At 38.3% G+C, this 16,098-nt stretch overlaps 1 protein-coding gene and 1 long non-coding RNA gene across 4 annotated transcripts in view; one reads left to right on the plus strand and one right to left on the minus strand.

Annotated features, from left to right (window-relative positions):
- Magi3 (membrane associated guanylate kinase, WW and PDZ domain containing 3) overlaps window positions 1-16,098 on the minus strand; it is a 197,971-nt gene that overhangs the window by 87,713 nt on the left and 94,160 nt on the right. For both annotated transcript variants that reach the window (XM_087616098.1, NM_139084.3), the window contains 1 exon segment: window positions 3,840-3,956. In XM_087616098.1, the coding sequence (XP_087472224.1) occupies window positions 3,840-3,956 (117 nt within the window).
- LOC147996471 (uncharacterized) overlaps window positions 1-16,098 on the plus strand; it is a 29,700-nt gene that overhangs the window by 3,397 nt on the left and 10,205 nt on the right. The gene's annotated exons all lie outside the window — the stretch shown is intronic.

The raw sequence follows: 16,098 nt of genomic DNA on the forward strand, positions 1-16,098 counted from the left end.
TGTATTTTGAAAACTCTAGATCATATTTGACTATTTTTTCATGTCTAGTGATTTTTCTTAGATTTTTGACATAAATATTTTCATATTTGGTGTCTCTCTTATTGTAACATAAAAAACAATCTCTCTTTCTGAAAGAAAAGTTACATGCATATTCCCTGATGCTTTGAGACCTTGCTTAATTTAACTTTGTTCAAGTGGGGTCTCCGCTCAGAGTGCTTAGAATTCAAATGTCTCTAAGTAACCATTGGGAATGGTTAACCCTATAGTTTCCAAACAGTTCTCCAGATACTTTAGACTTCTTGAATCTATATTTCTAATCTCTCGGCTCAGGGCCTGCCATACTCTGCCCTGCTCTCCTTGATGCTGTCGTATAGAAAATGCCTTATAGCACAGTCTCTTCCTCTCCCAAGGACCATGATACTGTTGTACAGCCCAGCATCTCCCACAAGAGTGCCTGTCTACTTGCACACCATGCTTCTACCCGCCTGCACCTCTCTCTTCTAAATAAGCTTGGACGTTAGTGTAAATTCCCCTTTGTGGCTTCTGTGTAATTCTAGTATGTCCGCATAATGTTTTAAGCATTTATATGCTTTCTAGTACAACCATTTAGACTCATTTATACTTTTATTTTCTCAGACCTTTTATCAGAATTTTCTCCACACAGATCTGAAATCTTTTAGTAAGAATGGTATTTAAAGACCAGATATGACCATTCAGTTTGCTAAACACTACTAATGTACCCTTATTTACAGGTTCAGGTAGGAAATTTTCGACATTTCCGTTTACAAATGTGAATGTAAACAAGCTAAGAAGTCCTATTAAGCTCTGAAAGGCTGCAACTCCTTGCATCCTATGAACTAAAACTATTTAGGTTGTAGCTTCTTTCTAGGACAAAATATCACACTGTGGAGAAATGCAAAACCAAGATAATATAGCAAAGTAAAAGGCAACACATGAAAAGGGCAAAGCACATAAGGAAGACAGTCTTAAAAGTACATCATTATCTTTCCATAATGTATTTCATCAAGGGAAGCGGGAACTCGACATCTATGAAACTTAAAAGCATTATCCTAAAAAGGCCATGGAATTAGAAAGGAGAATTAGCTTTACAGCCTCCTTCATAGCTGGTGTCCACTGACTGAGTGCATTCCTTCCTCGTCCTTAACACTTAGCTTTTCTGTTCTCTTATGGATTTGGTGGTGGATAAGTGCATAACATATATTCCAACAGTGTGAGTGTAAATACAATTTGGAGCTACACAGCTTCCCTTCCAAATGGCTAGTCAAAATGTATAGAAGTTCACTAAAACATATAGACTTTGGATCTGGTTAATTTTGGTGAATGACTTGTTTTTCAAGTTTTTTTTTATAATACTCTTTTTTAAGTAGAAAGAACAGGAAAATACAGTGTTAGATGATGAGGAACAATGGAATACAAAAGGACACATGCATCATGTTAGAGGATGTAAAGTCAACGGTTTTTACAGTTTCAACACTATTGTGTTTTTCCTTTGTGTGGTGGATCACTGAATAAGGCTGTAGTTGAAGGAAGTATGTAAAACTCTAGGTAAAGCCCCACTGCTGTGGGATGGCCATCCTAATTGAATACAAGTTGTTGACACATAGCAAGTCAGGAACTGGGCAAGTGTTTGAGTGGCTACATTAATTTGGCTGTATGATATTTTTATTTATGAGTTTGTTTCAATAGAGTGATTTTATAAAATAAATAAAATGGTGTCCTGAGTTGTTCATCAAACATAATGGTAAGCTACTTAAGAGGTAATGAAAATCAGATTGCTATAAAAATCTTTTAAAGCAAGGCTTTATGCCAGCAAACAAATAGATAACTGCTTGCTTCAGTTAACATAGTCAAGGAAAGAAAATAAGATTCCAAATTTAATACCTATCCAAATGAACAAAGTATAAAAGCCACAAACTGCTAAAAACTTTTCTTGGGAAATTTAGCATAGAACAAGCTTTGAACAATCATAATAACAGAGGAGGGGGAAGAGGAGGAGGAAGAAGAGGAAGAGGAAGAAGAGGAAGAGAAGGAAGAGGAGGAGGAGGAAGGAAAGGAGAAGGAAGAAAAAGAAGGACGAAGAGGAGAAAAAACATGGGAATTGGTGGTTCCAAATTCTGTTATTTCACTTTGTTTCTACATCATGCTCTTTGTTGGGAGAGATGGCGGGATATTGAAGGAGAAGGGAAAACAGTCTAAGCAGGGTGAGGATCTAAGAATAGAGGAACTGTAATTCTGAAACCACAATAAGGAGTCTTTGCTGAGAGACTGGTCATTACGTAAGAGTAAACAAAAGAGAGGCAGTTAAGAACTGCAGAATGAAAGGTAGAATCCACAAGAATCTACAAATAAATTGAAAGGGGAAATTGTGGTGGTTTGAATGAGAATGTCCCATAGGTTCCTGTATTTAAATGTTTGGTGTCCAGCAGGTCGAACTTTTGGGAAGAATTAAGAGGTGTGGGTCTTGTTGGAGGAAGTGTGTCATAGGGAGTAGGTCTGGAGTTTCAAAAGCCCAGGTTATTCAGATAATGCTCATGCACTCTCCCTCTCCCCCTGCCTCTAATTTGTGGACAAATATAAGCTCTAAGCTATGCTCTAGCACCATGCCTGCCTGTCAGCTGCCCTGCTATCGCTATGATGCTCACAGACAAACTCTGAAATAGTAATTCAGACAAAAAGAATGCTTTTGCATTGTTTGTTTACTACTTTTTATTCTCCCCCAGCCTGTACTCACTAAAGCCAAAATTCAGTATGTATGGCTTCTCATTTACATATTAAAAACAAACAAACAACAACAACCCGCCAGTACATCAATATCCGGATTCTGCACTAAGACATATAACTAAATAAAAATTCAAAATAGATTACACACAGAAGGAAATATTTGCTTCTTTTCCTCACTGGGAAAGGGGTAGATTTTATAGCCAGTAATGTTTTGATTACTTGGTTTTAGTGTCTAAGGCACTGGCTTTCGAACTTTAGTTTTTAGAATAAAATCTAATTAAGAACAGGTGAACAGGAGCTGTAGCAATGACTCAGCAGATAAGAGCATTACCGCCCACCCCTGCACCCAAGTTCAAGCCCCAGCACACATAGGACATGCCCAGTTGACAACCATCTATAATGACACTCCCTAGAGATCTGATGCCCTCTTCTGGCCTCAGAGGTTACTGCATGCACGTGATGCTCAGACATACATGCAGGGAAAACATTCATGTATGCAAAATAATTAAACATTTTTTACAGAACAGCTAAGTACATATTTTTAAATTGTAGTCCTCACTTTGTGGGAAGTCACAATATAAAGTCTTCAATTCTTTTCTATTTAAAACTGAACAAGGGGGTTGGGGATTTAGCTCAGTGGTAGAGCGCTTGCCTAGGAAGCGCAAGGCCCTGGGTTCGGTCCCCAGCTCCGAAAAAAAGAACCAAAAAAAAAAAAAAAAAAAAACTGAACATATACAGGCTTCAGGAGAATTTTCTTCATATTCAATTTTTGTTTCATTCTTGTCTCCAATATAGTCTTCACAATTTCATACAAAATACATTTTTAATATTTAGTGTGTGCACAGGCCTCAATGCATGAGTGCATGTGTGTGCATGTGTGTCTGTGTGTAAACACACACGGACTATGTGGCAGTCAGAAGACAGCCTAGTTCAACCTAGTTCTACCTAGTTCAACCAGGTAGATTTGGAAAACGATACTCGGACAGGGCAGCAAGTACTTTTACCCACTGTTCAAATCTCTTTAAAAAAAAACACTTCGCTAAATTACTTCTAGATGTTTAGTTAAGCCTCATTTCTCTATGCCCTCATGTACTTACATGGGATGGTTCTCAAGTAGAGGTTATCTCTGATGACCTGCTGTAGTTTGTGGTCAATCGATCCTTTCTGAAACTGCAGACTCAGGTAATGTCGCAAATCTTTATTTATGACTTTGCCTACAAAAAAAAAAAGCACAGAAAACAAAATATAACTATGAGATATTTCTTTAAATATATAAAAATATTAATCAAATATCTTTAAATCACTTGGCTAATAACAGGATATGGAAATTAGTATTTGACCTACAAGAAGGTAAGTAATACCAAATCATTATAAGTACTATAATTAAAATAATGACTGCAATATAATTTGGATATAATTTTATGAGACAGGAGAGCATACAGAGTGGAGAATATAATGAACATCTGAAGTAATCTCACTCAGTCTCCTGGCTGTAAATACCATCCTGTCCTAAGAGCTCCAGATCCAGGTCACATGTCCATCGCTAAGTCATCTTTATTTAACCTCCTCTCTCTCGTATACATCGCAGATGACAGATCTTGGGACTTCAGATAAGCACTTCAACTATCAGACAGACAAACAAACCCATTCACCATCTACCTCAGTTTTCTCAGTTCCCAGATAGAACAACAATCCAAAATCTAAAAGCCATCCTTGATTTCTCTCGACCTCTGTCTTCTAGGCCTATAGGCAAATTTGGTCAGCTTCTGCATTAGTAAAGGCATCCTAATCTAATCTACCACCATCATTTCTCATCGGGGAAAGGCCCTTCTAATCAGTTTCCCTACATTCATTATGTCTCCTTTCTCCCCACCCCTCACACACACTTACCAGACTGGGATGTAAAACAGATTAGGTCAGTGTTAGTGTGTGTAAAGATGCCCCTATTCTCATGACTTTCGATTGCACTTGAAATAAAATTCAGACACAGCTCTCTGTACCCAGATCCCATGGGGAGAGAGCTGGATTTTTAGAAGTACAGACAATCCTGAGAGCACAGTTGAGACCACCACTTCTGCTCACATTCCTAGCCCAAGAGGAACCCTCCTGGAGCCCTCAGGACACAGGAACCGAGGAACAGTCTGGGAGAGGATCCTTCCAGTTTCTGCCTGTACCAAAGCTGACCCTGTGCCACAGCTCTCTGTACCCAGATCCTGCTGGAAAAAAGTCAGTCTGTAGGAGTGCTGACATATACGCTACTGTCAGAGACAGAAAGACCAGCTAACACCAGAGATAACCAGGTGGTGAGAGGCAAGGGCAAGAACTTAAGCAACAGAAACCAAGGCCACTCGGCATCATCAGAACCCAGTTCCCCACCACAGCAAGCCCTGGATACAACAACACACCAGAAAAGCAAGATTTGATTTAAAATCACAATTCATGATGTTAGAGGTCTTTAAGAAGGACACAAATAATTCCCTTAAAAAATACAGGACAACACAGGTAAATAAGTAGAAGCCCTTAAAGAGGAAACATAAAAATCCCTTAAAGAATTACAGGAAAACATAACCAAACAGGTGAAGGAATTGAACAAAACTATCCAGGATCTAAAAATGGAAATAGAAACAATAAAGACATCACAAAGGGAAACAACCCTCAGGATAGAAAGAAAACCTAGGAAAGAGATCAGGAGTCATAGATGCAAGCATTACCAATAGAATACAAGATACAGAAGAGAGAATCTCAGGGGCAGAAGATACCATAGAAAACATTGACAGGATCATCAAAGGAAATGTAAAATACAAAAAGCTCCTAACTGAAAACATCCAGGAAATCCAGGACACAATGAGAAGATCAAACCTAAGGATAACAGGAATAGAAGAGAGTGAAGACCCCCAACTCAAAGGACCAGTAAATATCCTTTTGTTTTAGGATAGAATGTTCTATAAATATCTGTTAAGTCCATTTGGTTCATGACTTCTCTTAGTCTGTCTATGTCTCTGTTTAATTTCTGTTTCCATGATCTGTCCATTGATGAGAGTGGGGTGTTGAAATCTCCTACTATTATTGTGTGAGGTCCAATGTGTGCTTTGAGCTTTAGTAAGGTTTCTTTTATGCATGTAGGTGCCCTTGTATTTGGAGCATAGATATTTAGGATTGAGAGTTCATCTTGGTGGATTTTTCCTTTGATGAATATGAAGTGTCCTTCCTTATCTTTTTTGATAACTTTTGGTTGAAAATCGATTTTATTCGATTTTCCACTTTGCTTGCTTCTTCAGACCATTTATTTGCTTGGAAAGTTGTTTTCCAGCCTTTCACTCTGAGGTAGTGTCTGTCTTTGTCTCTGAGGTGTGTTTCCTGTAGGCAGCAGAATGCAGGGTCCTCATTGCATATCCAGTTTGTTAATCTATGTCTTTTTATTGGGGAGTTGAGACCATTGATGTTGAGAGATATTAAGGAATAGTGATTGTTGCTTCCTGTTATCTTCATATTTGGATGTGAGATTATGTTTGTGTACTTTTCTTCTCTTTGTTTTGTTGCCAAGACGATTAGTTTCTTGCTTTTTCTAGGGTGTAGCTTGCCTCCTTATGTTGGGCTTTACCATTTATTATCCTTTGTAGCGCTGGATTTGTAGAAAGATATTGTGTAAATTTGGTTTTGTCATGGAATATCTTGGCTTCTCCATCTATGTTAATTGAGAGCTTTGCTGGATACAGTAACCTGGCATTTGTGTTCTCTTAGGGTCTGTATGACATCTGTCCACGATCTTCTGGCTTTCATAATCTCTGGTGAGAAGTCTAGTGTAATTCTGATAGGTTTGCCTTTATATGTTACTTGACCTTTTCCCCTTACTGCTTTTAGTATTCTTTCTTTATTTTGTGCGTTTGGTGTTTTGACTATTATGTGACAGGAGGAGTTTCTTTTCTGGTCCAATCTTTTTGCAGTTCTGTAGGCTTCTTGTATGTTTATAGGCATCTCTTTCTTTAGGTTAGGGAAGTTTTCTTCTATGATTTTGTTGAAGATATTTACTGGTCCTTTGAGCTGGGAGTCTTCACTCTCTTCTATACCTTTATCCTTAGGTTTGATCTTCTCATTGGGTCCTGGATTTCCTGTATGTTTTGGACCATTAGCTTTTTCTGTTTTACATTATCTTTGACAGTTGTGTCGATGATTTCTATGGAATCTTCTGCTCCTGAGATTCTCTCTTCTATCTCTTGTATTCTGTTGGTGATGCTTATATCTACAGCTCCTTGTCTCTTCCTTTGGTTTTCTATATCCAGGGTTGTCTCTCTTTGTGCTTTCTTTATTGTTTCTAATTCCATTTTTAATTCCTTCACCTGTTTGATTGTGTTTTCCTGGAATTCTTTCAGGGATTTTTGTGATTCCTCTCTATAGGCTTCTACTTGTTTATTTATGTTTTCCTGTGTTTCTCTAAGGGAGTTCTTTATGTCTTTCTTAAAGTCCTCCATCATCATGATCAAATGTGCTTCAAAATCAAGATCTTGCTTTTCTGGTGTGTTTGGATATTCAGTGTTTGCTTTGGTGGGAGAATTGGGCTCCGATGATGCCATGTAGTCTTGGTTTCTGTTGCTTGGGTTCCTGTACTTGCCTCTCGCCATCAGGTTGTCTCTGGTGTTACCTTGTTCTGCTATTTCTGACAGTGGCTAGACCGTCCTATAGGCCTGTGTGTCAGGGGTGCTGTAGACCTGTTTTCCTGTTTTCTTTCAGCCAGTTATGGGGACAGAGTGTTCTGCTTTCAGGTGTGTAGTCATTCCTGTCTACTGGTCTTCAGCTGTTCCTGTGGGCGTGTGTCCTGAGGCCACCAGGCAGGTCACTTGGAGCAGAAAAGTTAGTCTGTGGTCCCAGGCCTGAAGTTGCTCCTGGGGGGCTGCATTTGAGCTCTCCGTGAGGGCGGCAACCAGAAGGGTCTGCCTTTTCCCGGGCCCCTGTGCACAGGGATCCCAAATGCCGTTAGGTGTTTTCCTCTGGAGTCAGAAATGTGGGCAGAGTGTAGTCTCTTCTGGCTTCCCAGGCTTGTCTGCCCCTCTGGAGGTTTTGCTCTCCCTCCCACGGGATTTGGGTGCAGGGAGCTGTTTACCGGGTCCCTTCAGATCAGGGAGGTGTCTGGACCACAGGGGACCTGCCGCTTGAGTGCCCCTATCTTCCTGTTCCCAGAGGCCCTATACAGTTTCCTCTTGGGCCAGGGATGTGGGCAGGGGTGGGCAATATTGGTGGTCTCTCCCGCTCTGCAGTCTCAGGAGTGCCCACCTGTCTGGGTAGTGAGCTCTCTCTCCCCACTACTGAGCTTTTAAAAACAATGACTTCATGAAATTCATAGGCAAATGGATTGAACTAGAAAATATCACCCTGAGTGAGGTAACCCAATCACAAAACAAACAAACAAGCAAACAAACAAACAACAACAAGAAACCACATGGTATACAGTCACTGATAAGAACGGGGAACAAAAATATTCATAGGAGGAGATACAGAGACAAAGTTTGGAGCAGGACAGAAGGAAAGGACATCCAGAGACTGCCCCACCTGGGTATCCAGCCCATATACATACAGCCACAAAACCCAGACAATATTGCTGATGCCAAGAAGTGCATGCTGACAGGAGCCTGATATAGCTGTTTCCTGAGAGGTTCTGCCAGAGCAGGACAAATACAGAGGCAAACGTTTGTGGCCAACCATTGAACTGAGAACAAGGTCCCCATTGGAGGAGTTAGAAAAGGGTTGAAGGAGCTGTAGGAATTTGAAACCCCATAAGAACAACAATACCAACCAAACAGAGCTTCCAGGGACTCAACCACTACCCAGAGAGTACACATGGACAGACCCATGGCTTCAGCTGCTTATGTAGCAAAGGATGGCCATTTTGGGCACCAATGGGAGGAGAAGCCCTTGGTCCTGCCAAGGCTGGACCTCTGGTGTAGGGAAATATCAGGTAGGGAGATGGGAAGGGGTGGGTGGATGGGTGGGGGAACATCCTCATAGAAGCAGGGGGAAAGGGATGGGATAGGGGGTTTATGGATGGGAAACCAGGAAAGAGGATAACATTTGAAATATAAATAAAAATCCAATAAAGAAAAAGAAAATCAATCCAAAATCTTGCTCAGGATGCGTAGGTCCCACATGTTCCAGCTCTGACAATCTCTAATCCTAATAATTCATTTTTCACTCCTGATCTTTGACAAACCAAACCAAACAAACAAACAAACAAAAAAACAAAACTGGGCCCTAGCAGAACAGTCTACCTGTTGATTTCTAAATACAGTGTGAGTAAGACAGTCAAAATGTTTTCTGTTACTTTTTTGGCAATGAAAAATAGGAACAGTAAGGAAGGTTGTAGAAATCTTACAGCTATAATTTGTAACAAAGACTTCAGTTCAATGAAAAAGCAGTGCAAACATTGTTCATTAGACAAGACTGTACATAATTAGAAAGGATCAAGTCTCAGACAAAACAGACTCTCACTGCATAAGAAATGACTAGCTGACTACACTGAGTTTTATTTGGAACAACATAGTCACATTAAGGTTTTATGACAAAGGCTTACTACTTATCAGCTTATCCTTTAACTGTTCCATAACACTGCATCTCTAATTTTTTTGTTCTTTTCTACTACATATAAATACACAGAACCTACATGGCAACATAACCAGGAAATCAACATGTTTCTAAAGTTCAGAGATAACACTTAGCCCATAGTAATAACACAAACCAAAACAATTCCCTTGTCTTAACAAAATAGACATGGAGGGAGGGGAGAAGCACTGTGATGATAACAGATTACCCGGAAGATATTTGCAATGATGGACACAGAATAACCCTTACCTTACAGGATGCTTTTTTCCAGGCACTTGGGGTCCCACTCACCCACCCCAATTCAAAGTCATATTGTCTTGCTTTTTATTTATACCCCACTATGTGCACATTGCTGAGTAGCTGCAAAAACCTAATATATAATCAATACTGTTCAATATTCACTGAACACAAATCAACCTCATAATAAGTTCATTAAGTATTTTTACAATTTGGGAAGGGGAGAGAAACTTTGGAAGACTGTAATTACCTGATTGAAACTTTCAGATATTTAGATAGGTTTTTTTTTTGAATGAACAGAAATGTGTCTACTTTTTCATTTAAAACAAATACATAGGTGCCAAAATCCAAAACTTGACTCACCAACATATCCTCTGGGAAAGATTTAGCTTTAGTAAAAGGAAATACGGATATAACTAAAAAAGATGTTTTGAATCAACAATTAAGCTTTTCTTAAACTCAAAACTTTTAAGATATGACATAATTTAGAGATAACTATAAAATGCTTAAAACCTAGGTTAGATTTTAAGTTCTAGAAATAATGTCTTTTAGCTTAGAGATAATTAAAAGATAAAGCCACAATAAAGTTCAAAATCACAAATTATCTTGCATGATGGATTTCTTAAGAGAAAATGAAGTTAACCCAATTCTTATTTTAAGGGCCTCTGATGTGTTTAAAAAAACCAGTTAGCACAGAAAAGGCTAAATTTAAAGAGTAATACCCATAATTCTCAGAACTGGAATCACACTAGGTTTCATTCAAATTTTTAAATAAAACGTGCAACTAAAGCTGAAGGTAGAGAACTTGCTCAGCATCACTAAAACTGAAAATCATAGATCAGAGAAATGACTCAGTGGTTAAGAGCACTGACTGCTCTTCCAGAGGTCCTGAGTTCAATTCCAAGCAACCACATGGTGGCTCACAACCTTCTGTAATGGAATATAATGCCTTCTTCTTGTGTGTCTGAAGAGAGCAAAAGTGTCCTCATATACAATAAATAAATCTAAAAAAAATCCTGAAAATCATTCTTCAACTATTTTTAGAAACTCTAAGTTGTTATTCTTATTTTATGTGTATGAGAGTTTTGTCTGTATGTATGTATGTGCACCACACGTGTCCTAAAGTTGAAAGAGGACAGAAGAGAGTCTCAGATCTCCTGGAACTAGAGTTATGGATGGTTGTGAGCCACCATGTAAGTGTTGGGAACTAGACCAGGGTACTCTGCAAAGGCAGTAAGTGCTTTACCTGATGAGCTAAGTCTCCAACATCTCCATCACTGCTTCTTGACAATCAAAACAATATACTGTAAGCACCAGTGAGTTATACACAGTGAAAATTTAATAAAACTGAGTTGACATTATTTAAGACTAACAACTGATAATAAAGTATTCTAAATATAGCAGTCATCATGGACCTCCTTATCTCTAGAAACTAAAAAAACTTTCTAAAGATTGTTTCTTCTATATAATTAAAAGAATCTTAAATAGGTAGTTTACTAATGATTATCAGAAGGCCAACAAATATATAAATATATTAGTTCACAAGGACATTGTCGTTTATAACTTCTATAGGTAATGTATGATCCTGGTATATAATATATCATTCAGGTAACACTCAAACAAATAAAATTAGATAAACTAAAAATAAAAAGATACTGTTTGAGCAGATCTATATATGATTAGTCTCAGTCTGTCTCTCTCTCTCTCTCTCTCTCTCTCTCTCTCTCTTTCTCTCTCTCTCTCTCTCTCTCTCAGGTTGGTTCACAGAACCTTGACATCTCAAGGGAATGAAAACATCTACCTGAGGGTAATATAAATGTTACTAAACAAATACAAAGGAAAGAGTGTTTATAATGTGAACATTCTTACCTAGCTAGCCTATGCTTCAAAACTTACTGCTCTTTCTTTGGCTTAATTTTATGAATAGTGAAACCACCTTATAAAATTTAAAAGTATACACAACAGACAAATAGTTTGGCTGGATGAATGACTGTAACTGGTATTTTAATTGTATGAAAATATTCAGGCAGTCAAGTTTGAATATACAACTCCTTAGTCTGGAATTCCCAGCTACAAATGCAGTTACTGAATATATGCAAGCTATGATTCACCAGCAGTTCTCATTGAGAAATCAGTGAATAAAGCAACTGGCTATTATTTGGATTAACCCTGAGTCCTGTTGGCATGGGTTCAGCATGTAAACAACTGTAAATCCATCTACCCACACTTCATCTTTTTGACAAGGACAGTAAGGAGACTTTGCCAACTGCTTGCTAAAGCCAAGACAACATGTCTTTACTATTTTCTAATCCAGAAGCAATTGTAAAACTGGGGTTAGGGAGAGAGCAAAAATGAGGTCAGTTTGGCATGTCTTGTTCCTTAGAAATCCATATTTATTCAAAGTGATAAGCCATTCTTTTCTAAATACTTGGAATTTGTTTTTAAATAATCTCTTCAACTTTTGTGATGGTTTAGATTATAGTAGGGCAATAGACTTGTGCTTTCACACTCTATATGGGACATTTCTCTTTCTAGTCTCCCAGTCCTTACATTCTCTTCGATGAAGTGCATGTTGGGAGCAGGGAGTTAAAATAATTCTGATGTCATGTCTGAGCCTCTTCAACTCCAGAAGTCAATTCATTTAAGTCTCTCTGCCCTAATCTGCTATGAAGTGGAGGGTGATTTTGAACTGATCCTTTTGCTTCTGAGTGCTAAGATTGCAGGTATGTACCACCATGCCTGGTTTATTCAGTGCTGAGGACAGAATGTAACCAAGACAAGTGCTCTTTACCAACTAAGCGGCTTCCCCATTCCTCCTTAAAGTCTTGAAAATATAAATGTATTCAAAGTAAATTATGCTCTTTTAAAACAGATTTATGTATGTTCACCTTTATATATGAAACTGTATGAGTCTACATGCACCACATGGGTGTCGGGCGCCCTGACCAAAGATTCCCTCAAACTCATTACCTCTAAACTGTGAGCTGCATCTATATCAAATCTTCTTATCCACCCCACTACATATCAGATGTTTAGCATAATGTCCAGCTTTCCTGTTTCGTGCTGTTTTAGCTTATACTGTTGAAAAGGTTACTTGCTCCTTCAAGGTTTTTTAAATTTTTTTTTTACTTTATTGGTTTTGCTTTATTTTATTTTTGATACACAGTCTCTCCACATAGACTTGGCTGTCCTGAAACTCGCTACATTACATATATTAGGCTGGTCTTGAATTCCTAGATTCACCTGCCTCTGCCTCCCGAGTACTGGGATCAGAAGCATGAGCCATTATGCCCCCAGCTTCCTTCGAGATTATAACAGAAGTAAAAGAAGAATGATATAAGGGAGCTCAGTGGGAAAGAACTTGCCAGTAGGATCCAGGCTCTGAGTTTAATAACTCCCCGACTCCAAAAGTTGTTTTGCTTTTTGGCAGGGGTTGGGGGAGGCAGTTGGCCGATCTATTCACTCATGTTGTTCTTGAAACATATGTGTTCCTTTTGAGATTTGGTCTTGAGGAAATGCTTATATTGTTATATATTAGAATATATATTATATATTGGAAACAGAATCTCATTAAATAATCCAGACTATCTAAATTCCCGATCTTCCCAGATTGGCCTCCCTAATCCTAAGGTTCTAAGTGTGCATCATCAAAAGCAGACTGACCATGCATTTCTTTTTAAAGCATATTAATACTGTGTGATTATTAGTTCTTTTTCACCAATTGATCACATGAATTGTATACATCTATAAAAATGTTTTACAAATTTTCTCTTAGAATTTTTTAACCCTAAAGTTGTATATATAAGTGTTAGAACCCTTTAAAATATAACCTTACTTTCCTTACAAACATGCACACAAACTTGGCCTCTTAAATGTGTACTAGGGATCAACCTCAGGTCTTTATGATTGCATGACTAGCATTGGACCAACTGGCCTCTCTCCTCAGCCTTGGCTTGCTATTCTGTAATAAGTTTGTAGTCAGAACAACTGAGAGTAAAACTAGAGAAGTTTTAGTACTTTGGCTTAAGTAGCATCTGAAAAACCCCAAACTCTAACCAAGTGAAAATATTTATTTCTCAAATCATGACACTGTTAATCACACTGATCGCATATTAATGCAGCACTGCAGTTCCTTCATTTCAGATAACACATAAATAAGACCCATCGCTATACTGTACACCTTTCTTGTTTTACTTGCTTCAATAAAGCAGGTACTCTCTCTATATATTTACAAGCAATGATTATTTCTTTGAAAAAAGTTTAGACACATGGTCAGGTCGAGTTACAGAGAAAAGCAGGTGGTGCCAGTCAAAGTGCTGATGCACTTTACCAGCATTCTCACTTCTGAGATAAACACACCAGGCCTGCTAAGCCTCTTCCGTTCCCTCTTAACATCGATCGCACAACTGCTGGCTATTGTTCTGTACCTACTCTACCTGACATTTTACAATGCTGTGTGCACAAAATCACTGTTAGAGCAAAACCCTGCCCTGGTCCATCTACTCTTTGAAACCAAGACCCAGGTAAATCACTGGAGTTCACATTAAAAGGGTCTGGTTTTCATCTTTCCCTGTGTGCAAGTCATAGGAAATGAAGGTCATTTTTGCTTTCTTCACTGGATCTTACTCAGGAACTGTGATGGTTGATGTTCAATGCCAACTTGATTAGACTTAAAATCACCCATAGAAAAATGCTTCTAGACATTTCTGTCTGAGACCTTCCAAAGTTTAACAGAGAAAGACCCACCGTGAATGTGGGCAGCACCATCCCATGTATTGGGGGTCCTAGACTGACTGAAAGGAGGGAAAGAGAAAACAAGCTGAGCACCAGCATTTCTTTCCCTTCTTCCATTTTCTGCTCCTGTCTGAGAATCCAACATAACCAGTTGATTTACACTATTACTGCCAAGTCTTTCCTCCCATGCTGGACTGTGGGACTCCTAACAGTGGGAGTAGGGCTGTCTGACTCTTGCCTGCTTTTAGGACCCTTTTCCTCCTACTGGGCAGCCTCATTCAGCCTTGGTATGAGGATACGTGCCTAGTCTTATTATAACTTGTTTGGCTGATATCCTGGAAGGGGGTGACAGTGTCTCTTTTCTAAATGGAAATGGAGGAGGAGTGGATCGGGGTGGGGGGGGGAATCAAGGAACTGGGAGGAGTGGAGGGAGGGGAAACTGTAATAAATGAGGAAGAATTTTTTTTAAAAAAAAGAGAAATAAATAAACCTTTTTTCTTTAAGTTGCTTTTGTCAGATATTTTATAACTTCAAAGTACCTATCATAAAATTGAATAAACAGTCATATTAATCACACAAAAATTTTTAAAGAATATAACTGTTTTACTGATAATTATCATCATTTAATTTAATTTATTCATTTCCGAAAAATACTTTCAGTATAATTCTCAAAGACAAACCATTTCTAAGCAGTATCACTTACAGTTTTGATATACTGATGTAGTCAAATGTTCTTTATATATTTTAAATGAAAAAACTCAGGTTATAAAATAGAATATTCAGTGTGAACTCAAACTAAAATTTATCTGAGGGTATGCAATGAAATATACAAGGAGAGGTGGTGGATGCCCTTAATCAATGCCAGCACTGAGGAGGAACAGACAAGGGAATCTCTGAGTCAAGAACAGCTTGATCTACACAGCAAGTTAGCCAGGAATACACCATAAGACCCTGGGGGTGGGGGTGAGGGTAGCATTAAAACAAATGTATGCTTAATAATACTTCAATATATTACAGAGTAGTTGTTACTCAGAAATTTACAAAAAGAAAATGTTCCTTTCTTCCTCTTCCTCGCCTTTGAAACAAGGTTGGCCCTGGGACCTTATTATATACACCATGCTACCTCAAACTCATAACAATCCTCCTGGCTCAACCTCCAGAGTTCCAGGATTACAAGTTATGAGCCACCACACTTTGTTTTTAAAACTTTTCTTCACAGCTTTTGTACTTTTTCTCTTTTAAAAAGAGATTTGTGTGTATGAGTGCTTTGCCTGCATATATATGTGTAGTGTATGTGTCTGGGGACTTTGGAGATCAGAAGAAGATATCAGATCTCCCGGAAATGAAGGTACAGACCGCATGCAAATCACTCTGGCTTTGAAGTGCTAGCAACCAAACCAGAGTTCTCTGTAAGACTACTAAGTTCTCCTAACTACTGGATCTCTCTCCAGCCCCCACTTCTATATTTTTAATAATGAAAATATAACAAGAAAAATCTTTATAAAACTGTAATACATATTTTCTTTTTAAGAATTTTTATTTTAAATTGTGCCCTTCAAAGATACTTAGTGGGGGCCGGGGCAAACCCTGATTTAGTGGACCATTGCCACAAAAACCTACGAAAGAATTGGGAGACTGTATAGGTTTCCCTTTGGTTACTCATTTCCAAAATATATATTCTTTTCACCATACCTAGGTTAAGCTACAATCATTTTTCTTTTATCTGAAACTTCAATCAATTGATATATCAGATTAAAACCTGTATTTGTAAAATAAACTTAAAATCACTTTGAA

Source organism: Rattus norvegicus, chromosome 2 (genome assembly GCF_021556685.1).
Source record: "Rattus norvegicus strain SHRSP/BbbUtx chromosome 2, alternate assembly SHRSP_T2T, whole genome shotgun sequence".
Taxonomy (NCBI): Eukaryota; Metazoa; Chordata; class Mammalia; order Rodentia; family Muridae; genus Rattus; species Rattus norvegicus.